Source organism: Urtica dioica, chromosome 1 (genome assembly GCF_054948205.1).
Source record: "Urtica dioica subsp. dioica isolate 48M chromosome 1, U.dioica_male_clone48M_v1_H2, whole genome shotgun sequence".
In the NCBI taxonomy this organism is placed as follows: Eukaryota; Viridiplantae; Streptophyta; class Magnoliopsida; order Rosales; family Urticaceae; genus Urtica; species Urtica dioica.
In genome coordinates this window covers 18,374,825-18,397,505 of record NC_142756.1, presented here as the reverse complement: position 1 = coordinate 18,397,505, position 22,681 = coordinate 18,374,825, and the positions used below count along the sequence as shown (strand labels likewise).

The 22,681-nt window shown below is 40.3% G+C and overlaps 1 protein-coding gene across 1 annotated transcript; it reads right to left on the bottom strand.

The window, feature by feature from the left end:
- Nucleotides 1-21,273: 21,273 nt before the first annotated feature.
- On the bottom strand, nucleotides 21,274-21,633 carry LOC149407653 (uncharacterized). The gene has a single exon (XM_089621292.1). The coding sequence runs from the start codon at nucleotides 21,631-21,633 to the stop codon at nucleotides 21,274-21,276; it is 360 nt and encodes a 119-aa protein (XP_089477418.1).
- Between the last annotated feature and the right edge of the window lie 1,048 nt (nucleotides 21,634-22,681).

Below are 22,681 nucleotides of genomic sequence, written 5' to 3'. Positions count from 1 at the left end.
AGCAGGATAATTTCGCCGCGGCAGTATACAAATCCTGCCGCGGTGAGAAGCTTTCTACAACGCTTAACCAAGCGTTGTAGAAACCTCGCCGCGGCATCGTATAGTCCATGCCACGGCGAGGTTAGTTCGCCGCGGCGGTAATATCACCTCGCCGCGGCGAGACATCTTCTTAAAAACCCCAGACTCTCGGTATAAAAAAATCAAAACCGTGCCGCGGCAGAATACAAATCCTGCCGTGGCGAGAAGCTTTCTACAACGCTTAAACAAGCGTTGTAGAAACCTTGCCGCGGCAACGTATCGTCCATGCCGCGGCGAGGTTAGTTCGCCGCAGCGGGAATATCACCTCGCCGCGGCGAGACAAGTTCTTAAAAAACACAGACTCTCGGTATAAAAAAATCAAAACCTCGCCGCGGCAGAATACAAATCCTGCCGCGGCGAGAAGCTTTCTACAACGCTTAAACAAGCATTGTAGAAACCCCGCCGCGGCAACGTATAGTCCATGCCGCGGCGAGGTTAGTTCGCCGCGACGGTAATATCACCTCGCCGCGGCGAGACAACTTCTTAAAATCCCCAGACTCTCAGTATAAAAAAATCAAAACCTCGCCGCGGCAGAATACAAATCCTGCCGCGGCGAGAAGCTTTCTACAACGCTTAAACAAGCGTTGTAGAAACCTCGCCGCGGCAACGTATAGTCCATGCCGCGGCGAGAAGCTTTCTACAACGCTTAAACAAGCGTTGTAGAAACCTCGCCGCGGCAACGTATAGTCCATGCCGCGGCGAGGTTAGTTCACCGCGGCGGGAATATCACCTTGCCGCGGCGAGACAAGTTCTTAAAAAACACAGACTCTCAATATTAAAAAAATCAAAACCTCGCCGCGGCGAAGTAATATTTTAGCCGCGGCGTAGAGCACTCGCCGCGGCGGGGACTATACGGTGCCGCGGCGAGAATAGTCACGCCGCGGCGAGAAATGTACCTAGCCGCGGCGAAGAAGCACTCTACCACCTAATCATTCACTTTTTTTCCAATATTTTACCTGTTCTCCAACTAAAATGATCATTCAATTAAAATTTCTACAATCAATAAAACAAACCAAACTAGTATTAAATATATAACATCAAGTTTCAAACATATATGAAATAAAACACACCAAACGAGTCTCAAACAATGACTGAAGTCTAAAAACAAACAAATAAAACACAGTAATCTAGTCATAAACATAAACAAACCAAGCGAGTCTTAAACTGAAACGTAAATTTAAAAAGAGTTTGAAATTTATATGGAAGAGTCGCTGTTGTTGGTTCTTGAAATTTACTCGTCATTCGGTGGTGGTGGTGGTGGGTTCGCCGGATATTGAGGAGGTGCCATATGCGGTGGCCACTGTGGTGGTGGGTACGGATAGTCGGAGTATTGAGGATATGGAGGAAATAACACCTGATTCTCTTGGTTGATGTCCCACCGAGAGTAGAGATCGTTCAATTGGTTGATGTGAGAGGCGCCATACTCCGCTTGTTGGTGCATGTACTGTTGCGTGTGTTGGAACCCGCCGACGAGATAGTTGGAGCAATGAGCAATGTAGTCGATGGTGGCGGGGTCGATTACCGGAGGTGCTGGTAAGCGCAATAGTGGCTCCGCTTCCCTCTCTTCCCCCTCTTCCTCCGCTTCCTCCGCTTGTGGATCCTCCCTAATCTTGTACCGCTCGATAATGGAATCCGTAATAGGCCCCATTGGACTGTTGATCGTATCCCTTTTCGAGCGTGGTACCCCCGCATTTGTACAAAGGCCGGTAATGATCGACGGATATGGCAAACCGTGTCGTTCATTAGTATAGTCGAGTTTCTTCATCCAATTATAGATGAATCGACCGACGTTAATGGAAAGACCTTTAACAATGCAGAACAACACCTGGATACGATCCTCGTCGAGAGTGGTGAAGTGCTTGATCGGATAGAGACGAGCGCAAACAAAGTAAATCCACACTTTAGCGATCCTGGTGAGTTGGTCACGCTTGAGTACCCTTTTTCCTTTTTCAGTGACCCAATCCTCTCCCGGAATGCACAACACCTGCGACATCTCCCGATGGCTGCAACTTCTTAGCCATTCTCGATAGCCCTCGTTCTCGAAAGGCACATCTGGGGTCCCAAGAAGATCGTTGATAGCTTCGATACTCATATCGACCGGTTTCCCACGGACCGTCACAACATCACTTTGGGAGTCCGGCAAGTTTGCGTAGAATTGGTACACGAAGTTGACGTTCGAATCGAACTCGGGTACAACACAGTACCTCCACCAATCATGACCAACTATGCTGTTGCGGATTTGCTTTCCTATATCCGACGTATTGCTTACATTGAATCCTCTCTCATGGATAATGTTACGCGGCAAGATTTTGTCGTAGCGTTCCTCCGCGACCTTGCTAGTAAAGATACTCGAGTTGTATTCCTCTTCGGGAGACTGTTGACGAGGTCGCTTGCCTTTTCCTTTACTCTGACCTCTGGAAGAGCTCGGAGCCTTGAGGACCGCCGTGTTTTTAGTTCGACGCATTTTCAAGCTCCTACAAAACATAATCATAAACAATTCTACAATTAACATATAACAAATTATATATCAATTCCAAGAATATATATTTAAACATGACAAATTAAAACAATTCCAACAATCACAAATAATTCATAAACAATTCGACCAATCACAAATTCATGAACAATTCGATCAATCACAAATTCATAAACAATTCAATCTCAACATTAATATACATAACCATTTTAACCACTAACCTATGTAACAATATGTCAAACACAATCCGGACATTTCAATTTAACTCAAATTCTCATACAAATTCATTCATATCAACAAAACCATAATTTCACTAAATTCACTCATTCAAATTCTACTAACCTAAATTCACTCATTCAAATTCCACTAACCTAAACCCTAATTTCTTGTTCCAAAAAGAGAAAATAAAACAAAACCCTAAATTTGTGAATTAAAAAAATCAAACTATATGCAATTCGGGTAAACAACAAGAAATCCATATCAACAACACGAAATTAAATCAATAAACCACCTTAAAAAACTTTTAAAATCATACCTTACAATGAGGCGGCAAGAGAGAGAGAGAGAGGCGCTAGAGGAAGCACGGCGAGGAGTCGGCGAGAGAAAAATGGCGGCGAGGACAAGGCGAGAGAGAGTTGGCGGCGAGGACAAGGCGACGGTGAGATTTTTGGGCGGCGAGGACGTGGCGAGGGATTTTGGAAGAGAAAAACTGGAAAGATGCGGCCGAAAATGGTTGTCTCGTGTGTGGGTATTGGAAAAAATGAGAAAAAAAACTGAAAACGGCCTTTTGTAGTGAAAACCTAAAAAACCTCGCCGCGGCGAAAATAAGTCTTCGCCGTGGCGAGATTCCTCACTCGCCGCGGCGAGACAGTTTCTTAAAAAATGCTTGGCCACGGTATCCAACTCGCCGCGGCGGATAATATTTCTAGCCGCGGCGAGATATCTTTGCCGCGACGAGATATATACCTCGCCGCGGCGGGTAGTTTCTACAACGCCTTTGTTTCGTGTTGTAGAAACCACCCGCCGCGGCGAGAGAGGAATTTCGCCGCGGAGGATTACATTTTTTAACAACGCTTTTACTGTGCGTTGTAGTAAGTTCTCGCCGCGGCATAAAATACATGGCGCCGCGGCGGGGATTCTACAACGGATTGTTGAAGCGTTGTGGGAAATCTGAAGCACCAAGTTTCTACAACGCTTAACTATATGCGTTGTAGAATCTCCAAGTTTCTACAACGCTTGTCATAAGCGTTGTAGAATCCATAGTTTCTACAACGCTTGTCATAAGCGTTGTAGAAAGTGAGTTGTATAATCCAACATTTGTAGTAGTGTGTAGATTTATAGTAAAAAATAAATTATAAAATTGGGATGTAGTCAAGTTTGCAAAGGTTTAGGAAAATAGCCAATGACAATTATATTTGATTTAAATATCCTCATATTAAACATGCTATTAACAAAAAAATATAAATAACTTAAAAAGTTCGATAATTAATGACAAGTGTTATGGGCTCTGAATTTCTAGAAACATTTCAACCTCCTTTCTTGATTAAAAATAAAATTTTCACAAATTTCGTTTCTTAGCTTTTCTTTGTAAACCAAAAAACACAGACTTGTCTTCATTAAATTTTCATTTATTTCCAAAAAAATTCCGGAAATTTCCAGTTATTTTCATAAAAAAATTTAAATTTACATAAATTTCTAGTTTTTCATAGAAAAAGCTTGGAGTATCAATGAGAAGAAATGACGACGATAGTAACGACCCTGAAGTTTTATTATGACTTGGTCTTGAAAAAGCGGATAAAAAACGACCTCTCGTCGGGGAACGAAAAATGTACCAATTGTGGACTTTTCATCCAACACAATTTGTCTACTTTTGAAGCTTTCCTCGCCATAAATCCGCAAGATTTGGAATCACTCAAATTCGAGTTCATATGAGAAAGATATGAATTTTTGAAGTTTTGATGAAGGAAAAAAAATTGATGTTTTAAACGAAGGACTAAATGAAAAATTCAACGACTTATTCAAGTGTCACTTCTATTGTTTGGCTATTTTCTAATAAAATTCCAAATATTGGCTATATCCAAAAGGTGATATTTGGAATGGCCAAGTAAGTTACAAATTTTTTAAATTTTTTGGATGTCAATAAATCTTCAACGTGCCAAATTCTTTGAAGATTTATTGACATCTTTGTCAATAAAAAGACCAAGTTGTCAATAAACAATCAAATGATTTTCCAAAATTTTCAAAATAAATATTTGAATAAATTACTGAAATGCCCCCTGAACTATGACTCGAGTCCACAATTGCCCCCTCATAAAAAAAAGTGATCGTCTGTTTACTTTTAATTCTTATTTTGTGTCGAAAACAGTCATTCCGTTTAATTTTTTCTCATTCTGTTATGTTTTTGCTCGATTTTTTTGCCACCTAAGCTTATTTCTTGGTATAATGTCTAAAATGTCCTTAATAAACTAATTTTTTAATCAATAATCTTGGTACCATCGACTGTCTCTCTCTCTCAGTATTTACTATTTAGCTCACCTCTTTTTTTTTCTTTTTTTTTTCCCCCAAATTTAATTCTTTGACCAAGTCTCCTACTTCTCCATTGAAAAACCCACTTCACTCTTCTTCTTCGCTGGTTTTTCTGAACCAAAGGGTGAGGTTGGGTTTTCGAAAATCTCCCACCCATTCTCTCCCTCGCCTGATTTCTTCTTCCCCGGAGCGTGACGCCTGGATCCTGACTGCCCGGAGCCGCTCGGTCTCTCCCGCGCGTGGCGGGGGTTCACTTTCCTCGGGCCTGGAGGTCTCGGCCCGCTTGCTTCGCTCGACGTTGCCCTCAACAGGACCGGCCGAGCCCGTCCTTGGCTCGGAGACGGGCGCTCCAGTCAGGCTCGCTCCGGAGCGCGCCGCCCAGATCCCGACCGCCCGGGTCCGCCCAGCCTCTCCCGCGCGTGGCAGGGGTTCAGCCCCGGCGAGCTTGAGCAATGTCTTTGTTGGGCTCGGCCCGGTGACGGACGTCTCAGGCCGGGTAGCGCCCCCCTCTCCAGACCCGCGTGACAGAGGCCGGTCTTAGACAGAGGCTCGCGCGACCCGAGCTTCTCCGGATCTGTACGACGGGGGCCGGTCTCCGTCGAAGGTTCGCGCGGCCGCCGGTCTTACCTTAATTGTATTCGTGAATTTCGAGACTTTACCTCCGTTGGAAAATTGCCTTCACTGGAGAGCTTCTTCAACATGTGTACAGTGGGTCAAGAATTCCTCGGAATCACTGAAGCCGATCGAGAAGTCGTTTCGTTTCCGAAATTGGAAGAGCTTAGTTATTTTGACTTGGAGGTTTCAATATCCAACACCGTCGCTGCCTCCGACTCCGACTCCGAGGATGAACAAGCTCTGCTCGTTGACTCCTCTTTCCCTTTTCTTTTTTTTTTCTTTTTTTTTTTTTGGATTATGGAAAGTGTGTCTTTTTTTTTCAATGAAAATAAAATAAAGAAATGAAATCCCTACATTTACTATACTACCCTCAAAACATAACAGAATGAGAGAAACTTTAACGGAAGGATTGTTTTCGACACAAAATAAGAATTAAATGTAAACAGATGATCACTTTTTTTATGAGAGGGTAATTGTGGACTCGGGTCATAGTTCAGGGGGCATTTCAGTAATTAATTCTAAATATTTTTTTACAGATTTCCCAAAATAACTTCACAGATCAAGCGAAAAATAAGGCGAATAAAAATATATTAAGTAAATACAAAAGAAATAATAAAAGTATATTTCACTGAGGGTATTTTTGCATCAAGACATATAAGAAAGTTATACTTTTGGATTAATTTTGACTTATTGAATTTTGATCCTAAATTATCTAGGAATTCATACTTCTTAAATGGTTAGTCCAAAATTTTGTTAGAATTTTTTAAAATAATAAGGTGAACACACTATTTTATCCTGAATTTATGATGATAATGTAAAAACATTAACAATAAATAAACTAAACAATTTTTTTTTCCAAACACATCTCTTTGTCATCCATACCTCTCTAAAGCTCTAGTTATTTTTCGTCACCATTCTAAAGCTTTGATTTTGCCACAATATTTCATGTTATATCTTATAATTTAAGAAACGCATAAAGGCACTAATTCAATTTTTTTAATATTAAAGCATATGTTTTGGATTTTCAATGAATTGTCTTTGTTGAGGACGAATTTTGGCATTCGAATTTGGTGAGGAGCTTGTTCTTCGTTTAATTTTGAATTCTTTTTTTTTTCTTTTGTAAATATTTTGATTTACTTTTTAGAAACTGAAAAAATGAGTGATTCATTAAGAGTACTATAATCAAACAAAAATATTTATGTAAAAAATTCTAACAAAATCTTATAAAAAAAAGGAGGGTATTGATAGGTAAACACGGTTTAGGGTATATAATTGATATTAATAATGATGTTATAGGACACTTCGAATATTTCTAGAAAATGTGAGATAGACGCCACATTTCGTTTAAACACAAGAGAGATATGCGATATTTTCTAAAAAAAAAAATAAATTAAAACGTTGATTATTTAACAATGAATTATTTAATTACGTTTGAGTTCCGTAATTTTGTATTATGACCAAAAGAATAAGCTTTTCTTGCTTAGGAAGACTTATGCGTACAGGAATTTTCTAGACAAAAAGATCTCCATTCATATCAACCGAGATTTTGTAGATGTGTTTGAGCTCAAAATAAGTTAATAAAAAGTCAATAAATTAAAATATCAGGTCAATTCCTACGGAATTATTGAATCACGGACTATATATATACACATATATGTATACATATGTATGTATATATATATATATATATTTATAATGGTCTATATGTACAGGGTAAAAATTATTCAATTAACTTCTCAGCCCGTTCTTCATTAGGCTTTCATTGTATTTGGGAATTGATAGCGGTTTTGATGAAAATATAAAGTTGATTCCTCTGTTCCATTTACGTCAAAAAAAAAAAAAAAAAATTCAATTATTCATGTTGAGAATTGATAGGGAAATTGCCCTGAGAAAAATTTGATACAAACAATCGACACTGTCCTATATTACCTACAATGTCGTGTCTCTTCTGCATCCGAGCCCCACAGCATTAATTTTTCTTTGGAAAGACACATGTTAATCATTCAAATGAGCAAAACTAAAACTAAAAGTCAATATTATCGATCTGTTGTAGTTTAATGTCAATTTTTTAAAAGTTGCGGAAAAAATATTCAGTATTACAATATCCTTCCACCGTTACTACTTACCCGTTAAACTTGATGAAAAGACACATGTTAATCATTCAAATGAGCAAAACTAAAACTAAATTTAATTTTTTTTATCATGTTAAAAAAATAAAATAAAAATAAAAATTATATATTCTCTCATCTCCTCTCTTTTCTCACCATGAGCATGAGCATGTATTTTCATACATACGATTTTTTTTTTGGCAAACTTCATGTTTATAGCATTTTATTTATTCTGAATTTTTAATTCTGTTAATGTTGTAGAAAATAAATAATTTTAAATTAAAAAATTAAATGAATTGCTTCTTGTTAAGCAGTTGTTTGGATTAACACTTATGGACACGTGACGTGAGCGGACTTTGTCATGTGTCTTCGAATCTGTGAGATTAGTAATGAAATATTCCTCTTCTCAAGTGAAGAACTTGAGAATTGGTTTCTCGAGTCCTTGGACACTTTTGTAGAGGGAATATAATTTGGCTTGGAGCCTTGGGTTTAGAGAGAGAGAGTAAGTTTTTCTTCAATCACTCTAGAGAGAATGGAAGTAGATTGTTCACTACTACAAAACTGGGATCCTACAACGCTTAAAAACAGTTGTAGAATGATTCTACAACGCTTATTAAGCGTTGTAGAATCCAGCGTTGTAGAAGCTTCTACAACGCTTAGATATCCGTTGTAGAAGCTTGGCTTCTACAACGCTTACACATTCGTTGTAGAAGCTTCTACAACGATAGAGTTCCATTGTCTAATTTTAAAAAATTCCAGAATTTCTCGCCGCGGCGATGTATATTTCTCGCCGCGGAGAGATATTCTACAACGGATAAGATATCCGTTGTAGAAGCATCTCGCCGCGGCGAGAAATATCTGGGTTCTACCCAATTCTTGTGGCGGCGATGTGTATTTTGTGGTCGTCTTCTAGTTTTTCTTTTACTGCTACTGCTAAAACTAGTAGTAATGGATGACATAAAATCTAAGAACCACAATTTCAACTAAATATCAAATGCAAACTCAATTCCGACAAAAATATCAAACAAATATGATGTTTCAACCTAAATTATATCAATACATACTCTCAATTCCAAACAAACACTTATTTTCAACCTAAATTATACATAATTCTCAACCAAAAACTAACCTGGAGTGTAGATGTGGAGCATGGAGGCGTGAAAAAAAAGAGAGAGTCGGAGTTGTCGCCGGAGATGCCCAGGCTTGTGTGAGTTTGACGTGGTGGTGGAGTTTATGGATTTGTGGTTGTGACTTTTGTTGGTTTGAGGTTTGGGTTTTGTAGGGACGGAGAAGAATAGTAAGGGCGGAGAGAAAGTAAGGGAGAGAAGAAGAGAGCGAGGGCGGAGAGAGAGAGAGAAGTGAGGGCGGAGAGAGAAAGAGAAGTGAAGGCGGAGAGAGGGTGAGGGCGGAGAAGAAGAGTGACAGCGGAGAGAGAGAGAGAGAGAGAGAGAGAGAGAGAGAGAGAGAGAGAGAGAGAGAGAGAGAGAGAGAGAGAGAGAGAGAGAGAGAGAGAGGTGGAGAAGAAGAATGAAGAATGAAGAAGAAGAAGAATAATGAAGAATGAAGAAGAAAAATTGACTAAGTCTGAAATTCGGGCGAGCCTTTTGAAAAAATTTAAATTTTTAGGTTTTAAAACGCTTCTACAACGCTTAGAGTAAGCGTTGTAGAACTCTCGCCGCAGCGAAGACTATTTCTCGCCGCGGCCAGGCTACTGAAATGCAACCCTAGAATTTTCTCGCCGCGGCGAGAGATAGCCTTCGCCGCGGCACAAAAATCTTCTCCAAAAAAGGCTTTCTGTAACTCTTCTCGCCGGGGCGAGAATCCTTCTTCGCCGCGGCGAGAACCTTCTACAACGGATATCTATCCTACAAAGCTTAAATTATCCGTTGTAGAAAGTTCTCGCCGCGGCGAGAAAAACACGTCGCCGCAGCGAGGCTTCTACAACGGATAGTCTAAGCGTTGTGGGAGATCTGAAATATGGTGAAATTTTACAACACTTATAGTAAGTGTTGTAGAAACACCAAGCTTCTACAACACTTATAGTAAGCGTTGTAGAAACACCAAGCTTCTACAACGCTTAGCCATAAGCGTTGTAGAAACACCAAGCTTCTACAACGCTTAGCCATAAGCGTTGTAGAAACACCCAGTTTCTACAACGCTTATTTTAAGTGTTGTAGAATCTCCAGTTTCTACAACACTTAGCCGTAAGCGTTGTAGAATATGGGTTGTAGAATCCAACATTTGTATAGTGAAGTCATTAGAGTAGGATTAGAAATTAAACTAGTAGCGTAGTCAAAACAAGTTCAAGTGTTGAACTAGACGAATTTTACGAAAATTGTCTAAAGGGTAATTTTGTCCATGAGGACATAAGATGGTATGAATGTCAAAATAAGATTTTGGACATTGTCATATAATGACAATGTGAATTAAGTCCACACGGCCATGAATAGGATTTGGGCCTTGAGGATTGAGTTTCATTTTATGGAATTTTATGTGAAACTTCTACATGGGCTTTTTTGTATTGTTATGAACAAATAAAGAAACATCTAGAAGCTTGTTCTAGATGAGAAATTCGTGGCCCTCCATCAAATAAAGAAAGAGAGAAATTATTTTGTGCATTGATGTATGAAGATACTTGCCAAAAAGAAAAAGAGGAAACAAATTTATAGCATATATGCTATATGTTGGACGGCCAAATAAGAAAAAAAAGGGAACCAAATTTTCAACCTTGGTATTATTATGAATGGAATGGAAAATAAAGACTGTGCTCATGAATATGTGATATTCAATAGAAAAGAGGAAATTACATCTTCAAGGCAATCCCTTCTCCTATAAATACCACACCTTATTCACAATGTTGAAACAAGTTTTTGGTGAGAACTTCTCTCTCTCGTTTTTGCCGACCCCCTCTCTCTCTCTCTGTCTCTGTCTCTCTCTCTCTTCTTCTTCTTCTTCTTCTTCTTGCTCTTTTTTTTTGGCACCTAGGTCCTCATTAGACCTAGCGTTTTGTATTAGCTCTTTGGCTCTAAGACTAGTTCTTGAGTCATTGTGTTTAATAGTGCACACACACTAAATCCCAACCAAACTCAAAGACTCTAGTGGTAGAAACTATCGTGGTTGCTCGGATTCAAGTAGACACGAAGGAGACAAGCTAAGTGGGGAGACGAATGATTCAACTAATCCAAAAGCTTCTCAACGCTCAAGCTTCAAGCAAGGTTGGTACCGAGTGAAAACTCATTATTGCTTTATTTTAGATTATATGTTCATGCCTTTGTCTAGGTAGTAAAATCGTTTTACTTGTTTTAAAGAATTTTTTATATTCCGTCGCTTGCTAGAAGCGATAAATTATTCTTAATCCTAGATCTATTCCAACAAATGGTATCAGAGCTATGATCAAAGGTTAAGCATGTGCATGTAATTTAAACTAGTATGAAAATTGTTTTCTTAATTTTACTCGGGTAATGAATTTGCTAGAATTGTTTTTTTTTAGATTTTTTAATTTATTGCTCGGGGCTTTAAATTAAAATGCATGTTGATTTTGTACACTATTGGTATGTATTAAAACACATTAGAATCAATTCTAATTTTTTTTTAATTTTTACATAATCAAAATCGTGTTTTGAGAAGTTTGAGAATTTCAGGTAATTTCATGAAGTAGTAATATTGTCTTGCTAGCTTTATTTATTTACTCGCTTGTTTTATGTTTGTTGTTATTTTCTTTTGTGCTATACTATTACCTTGTTAATAAAACACATCAATAAGACTTAACAACTCAATAAACATTCTGTTACACTTAATTATTTTGCATTTTTGTCCTCGGTCGAAATTCTGTCTAAAATTCCTTGAGCTTAAGAATATCTCTTGGTAAAACAAGTGCATCTCTCTGCTCGGAACTCGGATTTGAATGATTCTTAAACCAAATTAAAGGCATGTGAGTCTAATTTCCAAAAGAGAAAGAGGAACCAAGGAGAGGCACATGCTACTGAGCACAAAGGCTCCACCTCTGGATCTAAGAAGAGACCTCGCAAGCTTGAGAAAAAGAACTAAGGCAAGGTTCAGAAGAAGAAGAAACCCCAGGAAATCAAGGTTGACAAGTCTAACGACAAATGCCACCACTGCAATGAACCCGAAAACTGGTGCAGAAACTGTCCTGCCTACCTCAAAGCTAAGGAAAAAGGTATTGTACTTATTACCGAAGCATGCTTAGTAGCTGATAATATATCAACGTGGATTCTTGACTCCGCTGCTACCAACCATATTTGATGTTCCTTGACTGGTTTCAAGAAAAGCAAAACTTAGAGGAAAGTGACTTCTCCTTCCGATAGGGTGATGGGAACTTGGTGTCAAGAAAGGTCGTGGGATCAGTGACGCTATCTTTTGAAGATCGAACATTAAATTTGAATAATGTTTATTTTGTTCCTTTCTTCGGGAAAAACTTGATATCTGTTGCTCGTCTTTGTGAGCAAGATTATTGTTTAAAGTTTATTAAGAATGGAATTCGAATTTCTCTTTCCAATAATTCTTTCGTCACTGATGCATGTATGAAGAATGCTCTTTTTTACAGTTATCCCATGCAAACTTTGCTTTTAGACACTGAAATAGATAATGATCTAGTTAAGGAGCCAAAGAGGATCAAACTTTTTGATTCCTCCGATCTAATAAAATTAACATATCTCTGGCACTTTAGACTTGATCATATCAGTCTATACATGATTAAGAGACTTGTGAGGGACGGCCCACTCCAAGCCTCTGCAATAGGTTCATTGCCTACTTGTAAATCTTGTATAGAAGGAAAAATGACTAAACGACCTTTCTTTGCTAAAGTTTGAAGAGGCATTGAGATGTTGGAACTCGTACATTCTGATGTATATGGTCCACTCAGTACACAGGCACGGGGAGGATATGAATACTTCGTTACCTTCACCGATGATTACTCGAGATACGGTTTTGTCTATCTGCTCAAACACAAATTCGAGACCTTTGACGTATTTAACGTCTTCCGGGCTTTAGTGGAAAAGCAAACTGGCAAGCAGATCAAAACCCTTCGATCCGATCAAGGTGGTGAGTATATGTCTAAAGAGTTCGATGACTTTCTTAAAGAAAAAGGTATCGCTTCTTAGCTTACAGCACCTGGCACACCTCAGCAAAACGGAGTGTTTGAGAGAAGGAACCGAACTCTAATGGAGATGGTTAGATCGATGATGAGTTACTCATCACCCCCTCTTTCCTTTTGGAGATATGCCCTTGAAACAGCAGCTTACATTCTGAACCAAGTCCCGTCTAAAACAGTTCCTGGTACTCCTTATGAACGATGGACTGACCGTAAAGTAAATCTAGGCGACATCAGAATTTGGGGTTACCCTGCACATGTGCTAAGGCTAATGACTAGCAAGCCGGCTAGTAGGTCAGAATTATGTCTGTTTGTTGGATATCCGAAGGAAACAAAGGTTTCACATTCTATAGTCCAGAGGACAACAAAACGTTCGTTAGCACGAACGCTCGTTTCTTTGAGGAGGACTTTATGCAAGATGTAAAACATAGAAACGAAATTGTGCTTGAAGAAAAGTTGGGTGAGGATGCTTCTACCTTATTGCTAAGAAATGTTCTTACCCCGAGTGAAACATAACCTAACTCATCATAATCTCGTCAGATAGTACTTCGACGTATTGGGAAGGCTTCTTAAAATCCTGACAGGTACATGTCTTATGGAGATACTATTGTAGCTGTCTCGGACATGGATGATCCTGTTTCCTACAGCCAAGTAAGTTCTGAATCAAACCTTTGGCTTGACGCCATGAAAGTTGAAATGCACTCGATGTACGTCAACAAAGTCTGGAAACTGGTAGACCTTCCCGAAGGGATTAAACCCGTAGGGTGTAACTGGATATACAAGAAGAAACAAGGGTCCGGATGGGAATCTTGAGATGTTCAAAGTACAACTAGTGGCTAAGGGTTATACCCAAAAGGAAGGTATTGACTATGAGGATACCTTCTTGCCAATCGCAATGCTTCAATCCATCCGCATACTTCTATCCATTGTTGCAGCTCTCGACTATGAGATCTGGCAAATGGATGTTAAGACTGCCTTTCTGAATGGCAATCTTGACAGGCGCATTTATATCGTTCAACCAGACAGTTTCGTGGAAGAAGGTCAAGAGACCAAGGTTTGTGAGTTGCTTAAGTCTATTTATGGATTAAAGCAAGCATCTAGGTCATGGAATATTAGATTCGATGAAACTGTAAAAAGCTTCGATTTTAAGAAGTCGATAGATGAGCCTTTTGTTTACAAGTTAATGCACGAGGGTAAAGATTTGTTTCTGGTATTTTATGTCGATGATATATTACTCATAGGTAATGACGTGGGTAAGTTATCTAAGGTTAAAATCTAGCTGGCAAAGCAATTCAATATGAAGGATCTAGGATAAGCCGCGTACATTCTGGGATTCAGATCTTTCGAGATCGGAAGAACCAGACTCTATCCCTCTCTCAAGCATCTTATATTGATAAGGTGATGGATCGCTTCTCGATGCAAGACTCCAAGAAGGGCTAAACACCCTTTAGGCATAGAGTCTCACTCTCTAAGGACCAGTCTCCCAAGACTGCACAAGAGATTGAGGACATGAGAAAGCTTACTTACGCCTCAGCCGTAGGAAGTCTCATGTATGCTATGCTTTGTAGTAGACCAGATATCTGCTTTACAGTTGGCGTAGTAAGCCGTTTTCAGTCCAACCATGGACCCGAGCACTGTTGCTAACTCAAAGGAACCTCGAAGCCATAAACGCTATAAGCATATTGAGAGGAAATACCATTTGATTCGAGAGATCGTAAAACATGGAGACGTGGAGGTGAAGAAGATGTCAACGGTGGACAACCTGGCAGATCCATTCACCAAGGCTTAAGCCAGCAAGGTCTTCGACTAGCATCGGGAGGGATTGGGCATGGATGACTACTCACATCTTCTTTGAGTCAAGTGAGATTTTTTTGGCATTGGTGCCTACAAGAAGAGTGGAATTATAACTTATATACATTTGATGTAATAAAGTCTCACGAAGACTCTTGCTTGTAACTGCTGAATATTTAATAAAGAGTTGAAACTTTCATTCATTCTTCCTTGTGTTTGAAGCTTTATGATAAACCTTAGTCTTTAGTCCTTAAACAAATCTAACCACAAATGAAGAGTCAAATATATATATATATATATATTTGCATTAACAAACTCTTTATGGTTTGCTTAAAACATCATATTCACAGTCTAAGGATCAAAGGGCTGTTGATCTCAGTGTTATTGTTAGGAGAACCTATGATGTCTGGTTATGAGACATAGAGAGTTTGAGACTCTATAGTTCTTCCTAGGTACCTTATGAAGATACTGAATTGACCAGTGCACTTCTAGAGACATTGTATGAACAAAACCATTTAACCTCTTCTGTCTCAAAGTCACTATGTATGAATTGCATGATGCTTACCTCAATCCTGAATTGAGACATGTCATTTCATAGCTTACATACTCTCATTTGCGATAGTCAGAGTTCTAGATTCACTATGTGATATAGACAAGACATACTGATGAAGTACTAAGTTATGAAGATGTCATGAACAACTTTGTGAAGATCTCATAGATATGAAATTCATGTACAAGATTGCTGAAATGCAATGTATATCACCTCATGCTTTGTTTCTTGGAATGTGAATAAACGAACTGGCAAGTGTCAAAATTGAGTCATGACTCTCTTGGATGAATCAATGTGACTTGTTAGCTCATCGTCAATATATTGTTTCTAACTTATTCACAAGTGACAAAGGAGTTGAGGAAATAACAACTAGAAGGGTAAAATGGTAATTTATAAATCCCATCTAGTTGATGATATTCATGAAGGGTGAACATAGATAATATTCAATGGATCCACTCATCACAATTATGTAGAATTTTGAGTAGAAAATATATTCATTTGAACCGAGAGATTTTCAGTGTCAACTCTTTAGTGAAGTCAGTTGACATTAAGCTAGAACTTGCAAAACGTTTGTGAACTTTGGTGTCCAAGTATGCTAACTCAAGCTTTGTTCATTTGGATCTATAAGGTCACTACCACAATTATTGAACTAGACGAATTTTACGAAAATTGTCTAAAGGGTAATTTTGTCCATAAGAACATAAGATGGTATAAATGTCAAAATAAGATTTTGGACATTGTCATATGATGACAATGTCAATTAAGTCCTGACGGCCATGAATAGGATTTGGGCCTTGAGGAATGAATTCCATTTTATGAAATTTTATGTGAAAATTCTACATGGGCTTTTCTTGTATTGTCATGAACAAATAAAGAAACATCTAGAAGCTTGTTCTAGATGATAAATTCGTGGCCCTCCATCAAATAAAGAAAGAGAGAAATTATTTTGTGCATTGATGTATGAAGATACTTGCCAAAAGGAAAAAGAGGAAACAAATTTATAGCATATATGCTATATGTTGGACGACCAAATAAGAACAAAAAGGGAAACAAATTTCCAACCTTGGTATTATTATGATATGAATGGGAAATAAAGATTGTGCTCATGAATTTGTAATATTCAATAGAAAAGAAGAAATTACCTCTTCAAGGGAATCCCTTCTCCTATAAATACCACACCTCATTCACAATGTTGAAACAAGTTTTTGGTGAGAACTTCTCTCTCTAGTTTTGGCCGACCCCCTTTCTCTTATTCTTCTTCTTGCTCTTTTGTTTTTGCACCTAGGTCCTCATTAGACCTATCGTTTTGTATTAGCTCTTTGGCTATAAGACTAGTTCTTGAATCATTGTGTTTAATAGTGCCCACACACTAAATTCCAACCAAACTCAAAGACTTTAGTGGTAGAAACTATCGTGGTTGCTCGGATTCAAGTAGACACGAAGGAGACAAGCTAAGGGGGGAGATGAGCGATTCGACCAATCCAAAAGCTTCTCAACGCGCAAGCTTTAAGCAAGGTTGAAACCGAGTGAAAAGTCATTATAGTTTTATTTTAGATTATAGGTTCATGCACTTTGTCTAGGTAGTAAAATCGTTTTACATGTTTTAAAGAATATTTTATATTCTACCGCTTGCTAGAAGGGATAAATTATTCTTAATCCTAGATCTATTCAAACACCGAAGAGAGTCTTCATGGCCGCACTCAAGAGGCGGTCATAATTGACCGCCCCTTGCCCTAGATGGACGCACGACCGTGGCCGTGTTCTCGTGCCGGGCCGCGCCCTCGTGGCGGCAACGGTCCGGTGCTGCCACAAGACTTCCTTGCCCTAGGGCAAGTGAAGTGGATCCTTCTGGGTCTCAGTAGGGAAACGCTAGTTGGCCCACTGGCCCACATAATAATGTAGTTTTAACCGAATTTTTTTAATGAAGTTTTAAATATTTTATTTAGTTAATTGTATCGGCTGGGCCATAATGAGTTTTATTTAAAACACGAGAAAATAAATGATCATGATATCGATTTATTTTTGAAATGGGCCCTTACTTAATTAATTTATTTTTCCATAAAAACTATAAAAATCAAATATTATGATATTGATTTATTTTTCTAAGGGACATATGAATGAGCCCAATTGAATCCATGAGCCAATATGATTGGGCTCATCTTGTTTTATTTTATATATTCAAATAGGAAACGATCAAACCGAATCAAACCATACTTACTTGCTTTTGCTTGTTTATTCAATTACTTAGTCATGTTTATTATGCTATAACTTAGAAATTGTTTGTGGGTTGAGCTTATCATGAGCTTTCATGCTTTTATGTAAAATTATCTAATTGGATTAGGATAGTTTTTAAATGAATGAGTTGAACGGATCGTAGAGCTTTGTCACCAAACCGATAAGAGGCTAACGGGGAGGTTATTAAAAGACTTTGTCTTCCCTCCCTACTGGAAGCTTTTCCATGAAGAAATATTATTAGGATAATCAAAGACTAGAATATCATGAAATTCCTAATAACTAAGCTATATCGAAACTTATGTTTTTAAGGGTAGCTTAGAAACACTCGAATTTTTAATATGATTTAGTTAACCCGAGTGCATCACCTAGATTAAAGTTAATGGTACAAAAATTTAAATATTGAAAGTATTTTGAGTCCTAGGCCTCTAGCATCGACACAACACCGTGATGATGAAAGATCCCACAGTGTCAGCAACTCTTCTTCGTGAATGCTATGTCTGACGTTCCAAACAAAATGGCTTTTTTATTCCAATACCAAGGCTGTGTCTCTGACGATAGGTGGAATGAGTGGATCTCTGTGTTGCCTAGCACTCCGCTAGGGCTGGGGCTAAGCTTTCTTTACCTGAAATATTGGGTCGACTCATGCATGAACCAACTGGTGGTTGCTCATGTTGCCAAAGATTCCTAAAATCTGGAAGTTAGTGAGCATAATTATTAATGTACATGAACCACGATTGCTCACTGATCTGAGATGGTTCTCATTTTCACTAGGCGCACTTGGGTTTTAAGCAATTGAGCCTTGCACAAAATGAGGAAGTCGAATTTTTGGGATTTGAGCACAAGGAATTGCGTCACTCCCCCTTGGCCGTGTTTCAAAATTCGTCCATCATAATATTGGTATTTACCAATATTTTCTCTTTACTTGTTTAAATAAAGGAGAGAGAATAATATTTAAAAGGAAATAAGATATTGTATTTTATATTCTCTCATGAATATTAGGAGAGAATAATTTAAAAGGAAATAAGATATTGTCCTTTATTCTATCTCATGAATATTATGAGAAAATAATATTTAAAATGAAATAAGATATTCCCTTTATTCTCTCATAATTACATATTCTCTATTTAAACAGAAAATAAAATCTCATAGATATTGATCTAATGGCAAAGAGAGAAAGTAGGATTCATGAGATGAGATCCAATGACTAAGCTTTGATTCACTAGTGTGGAAACAATAAAATGAAACAAAATATTTTCGAAACTACCAAGAATATCTCATTTGGACTACTATAAATAGGTGTTCATGAGAATGATAAAATAAGTCTTTTGGAAGAGCAAATTTTCGTCCACCTCTCTAGCTGTGGCCCTCCCCCCCTTTCTCTCTACCCCTTGGAGTTACTAAATTCTGTTCTTAGACAATAAGAGTGAGATCTTGAAATAACAATGTTTCTTGATCGAGTGAGATTAAAAAGTGTGGTCCCACGTTGTCTTTTTTTATTCGTCCGGAGATTACGTCTCGGAAGACTACGGTGTCATCAAGAGGAGTACAGGGATTTGAAAACTTGAAGAAGAAGCTCAAGGCGTTTGAAGACAGATTGTGAAAGCTTGAAATTTCAGTTCGTGAGACCAATCCGTAAGTGTTCTTCGAACTTTATTCTTTGTTCTTATTGGTTGCTTGACATGTTTGAATGCTTTCATTGTTTAATTAATAAGTAAATCTAGATCTTGTTCGATAATCATAATATTAATTAGCTCTTGTTAGTGTAATTAATTTATTCCGCAACTTATATGGTTGAGAACGATTAGCACACTCTACAAGTGTTTTGAGAACGATTGTTCTTGTCTCATACCCGCTTGGTTCACCAAACAAATGGTATCGGAGCGATTGCTTGTGTCCGAAACTAACCATGATTAACCAACAAGTGGTATCAGAGCGATTGTTCGTGTTCGATACCCTACATGTTTCACCAACAAGTGGTTTCACCAACGTAGCACAAAATTGTTTGAGATATGTTCGGGGTTCCGATGTGCGGGAACCCATTTCTCGGATTCCATGAACGCTTTGAGGTCGGTCAAGGACTTGATCGCACAAGTCTCCTCATCTCGGGTCGCACACAGCTCTTTGAGACGCGCTTGGGGTTTCGATGTTTCAAACTCCATTTCTTGGCTTATGTGGAAGCTTTGTGGTGCATTTGGGGCTTGTAGAGTCGAACCCCTCGTTGTCACAATTGCTACGTTGCGCTTTGCGTCTGGCTTTTATCTTACTCTATTAACCCCTCAGCTTTTATGCAATTTTGTTCAAATCATATGAAAAGTTAGGAGCTAGATATTGCAAATTCAACGCGTATTTCGACATCATTCATTGCTTGGGCGCGTGGCTTGCTTTTGGAAAATTCAAAATAAACTTGGGGCGGTGGCCGCTTTTGGAAAACTAAAGATGTGAGAAAAACTAGATTTGCTGCTCTGGCTTTGTCGCTTGCCAATCTTTCGGTGGCCTATTGGTAGTTTTGGCGGAGGTTCTCCGCGTTCCATGGGTGTTTGATCTCCTTGTCGATCTCGCTCGTGCGGTTGCCTCTGATCTAACATATGTTCCATATCATCGCGTTGCCTTTCTTAGTGCGGGATCCTTGGACGTGGCACATCTTGGAGTCGGCTTGACATTCTCGCATCACTCTTACCCATGTCGACGTCGAGAATTTCATGAGGAGGTGGTACATCGAAGTGACCGTGCGAAGCTTGTTGAGTATTGGCCATCCTATGATCGCATTGTGATTGGAAAGCCAGTCTACAATTAGAAAGTTTACCAAGCGCGTGGTTTGGGCTCACCCCTCCTGTCCAAAGGTGACTGGGGGGTTGATAGAGCTTTCCGTGTAGATGCATTCTCCGGCAAAACTGAAGAGTGGGGTTTTGACTGGGGTAGGGAGGATCTCGCCGAGGTCTATCCGGTCTAGAGCTACCTTCAACAGAAAGTCGGCTGAGATCCCGTTGTCGATGAGGATCCTCATTACCATGTTATTCGCCACTTATGCTTTAACAACGATGATGTCGTTGTGCGGGTGCATCACTTGGCCAGCTTCCTTTTATGTGAAGTGGATCGTCTCATACGGCATGGTTGGCCACTTGCTCTGGGTAAGATTGATGTGATGGGAGAGGCCCTCTCCGGCCGCCGCCCGTGCGTAGTTCTTTCGCTCGTGCCAGGCGTCTCCCGCTTCGGGTCCTCCAAAGATGGTGGTCACGAGGTTAAGCGGGCATTGATTGTGTTGCTTCAGTTGTCATCGTTGTTTCTTTCGCTTGCCATGACCTTCTTCTCGCGGTCCTGTCGCCTGTCGTTTTGGGGATTTTACCTCCTTCGCGCGGGGTTCGGGTTGGCGACCATTGCCATTACTAACTCCTTCAGTTCGTCATCCTGGATGGGGTTCTCAGTCTGCCTCCTTAGTTGGATGCATTCGATGGTGAAATGGTCGTGGTCCTTTTGGAAATGGCAGTACTTGTTCTTGTTGCGTTTTGACGGATCCTTCCCCAAGGGTCATGGCTCAGCGGATAGATCTCCGTGCAGGGCCAAGATTTGGTCCGACGTTATCTTTAGTGGTGTGAAGTCGGTGTTCCATTGAAACTTCTCGACTAGCAAGGGTATCTGTTTTGGTGGGGGTCGGACATTTGAGACCGCGACATTAGAGCTCCCGGTTTTCGTCAATCACTGGTTGACGTCTGCCTCGTCCTCATCCATGCGACGGCTTCGCCTCTCGTGAACCTTTCGGCTTTCATAGTACTCCTAAATCGAAATATTATGGGTGGCCTGGGAAATGACCTTTGGCGTTGTGGTAAGGTCGTTGTTTTACCAGAGACGTCAAGAGGTCGCAAGCTCGTAGGCCGTCGATGAAGGCATTGATGGCATCGCTATCTTTGTAGTCGTCCACCTTGTTGGATTCTTCGATGAACCGATTGAGGTTATGCTGGAGCGCCTCGGAGCTGCCTTGCTTGATTGTCAAGAGGTAGGAATTTTCCTTCCTTCGCACTCGTGAGGCGGAGAAGCGAGTAAGGAACCTCTCTTGGAGATCCTCGAACGGCTGGGTCGACCCTCGTTCGAGCCTTTGGAAACACTTGAACGCGATGCCGGTGAGCGTGAGGCAGAACGCCTGACACATCATTGACGGTGACTCATCCTCATGTTTGTTTGGTATTGATTATTGTGGTAGAGGGGTTTCGAGCTTCCATCATAGAGTGGCATGACGGGTTGGCGGAAATTCCCTCCGATGTCGTCGGCGAGCACGTGCGCAGCGAACGGCAAGGCTACGCCTTCGATCATGCTTCTTACCAGTGGGGTCCTTGTCTGTTCCGCTCGCAGCTCTCGGATCTCTTCCCTCAGCATGTTGACCATGTTTGTCAACTCGTCGTTCCCAGCCTGCGTGGCGGCGGGTGCGAACTTGGTTATACGCCATCTTTTGTTTGACGCTTTGGTGGCGTGCGGTGTGATCGGAGTCGCCATTTCCGGGGGCGATTTCCTGCGATCCGTGGGTCTCCAGGGCGGCTTGGAGCCTTGGGATTTCCCACCGAGCGTTAAGGTAGCGCTTCAAGTCAATATTTGGCTCCAGGCGTCTTGGCAATCTGGTGCATCGGGGTGGTGAAAACCTCCTCATGTCCCCGCTATCGGCAACCTCTTCCCAATGTCTTAGACATTTGAAGGTAGACCTTTGTGATTCAGTCCCTGTTCATGCTGCGGAACGAGCAGCTTGAGGAAGGTTGACACGGGATTACGGGCACGAGTCCCTCTAACTCGATACAGCGAGCGCGATGTGGTACCTGTTCGCGGGCGGCCCACCGCTCCTCTTTGTGGTTGTTTCCGATGTCCCGTATGCTCGGGTCGGGCACGTCGCCCTGGTCGCCTTTATCGTGGAGTTCTCCAATGGTCACTTTCCCTTCCTCGCACCCCTAGCCTCCTGAGTAGACGTCATTCACCTGTCTGCCTCTCTCCTGGGCATGGCGGCTCATGGTTTGCCCTTCCATGTCTCATGTCAACTCACTTGTTAGCAAGAAAATACTATTCTCGAGACGTTCCATCCGATCGTCTCACTCGATGAACATCAGGCCGGTATTGTTTGCTACGCCAATCGTGTTCGGGTTGGCCATTGGGACGGCGCTCGTTGACGGGCCGGCACTCGCCAGTGGGGCTCCTTGTACATGTCATTGTCTTGC

What these genes read in the sequence shown, in the direction of transcription:
- LOC149407653 (XM_089621292.1), bottom strand. Translation starts at nt 21,633, where the DNA reads ATGTGTCAGGCGTTCTGCCTCACGCTCACCGGCATCGCGTTCAAGTGT.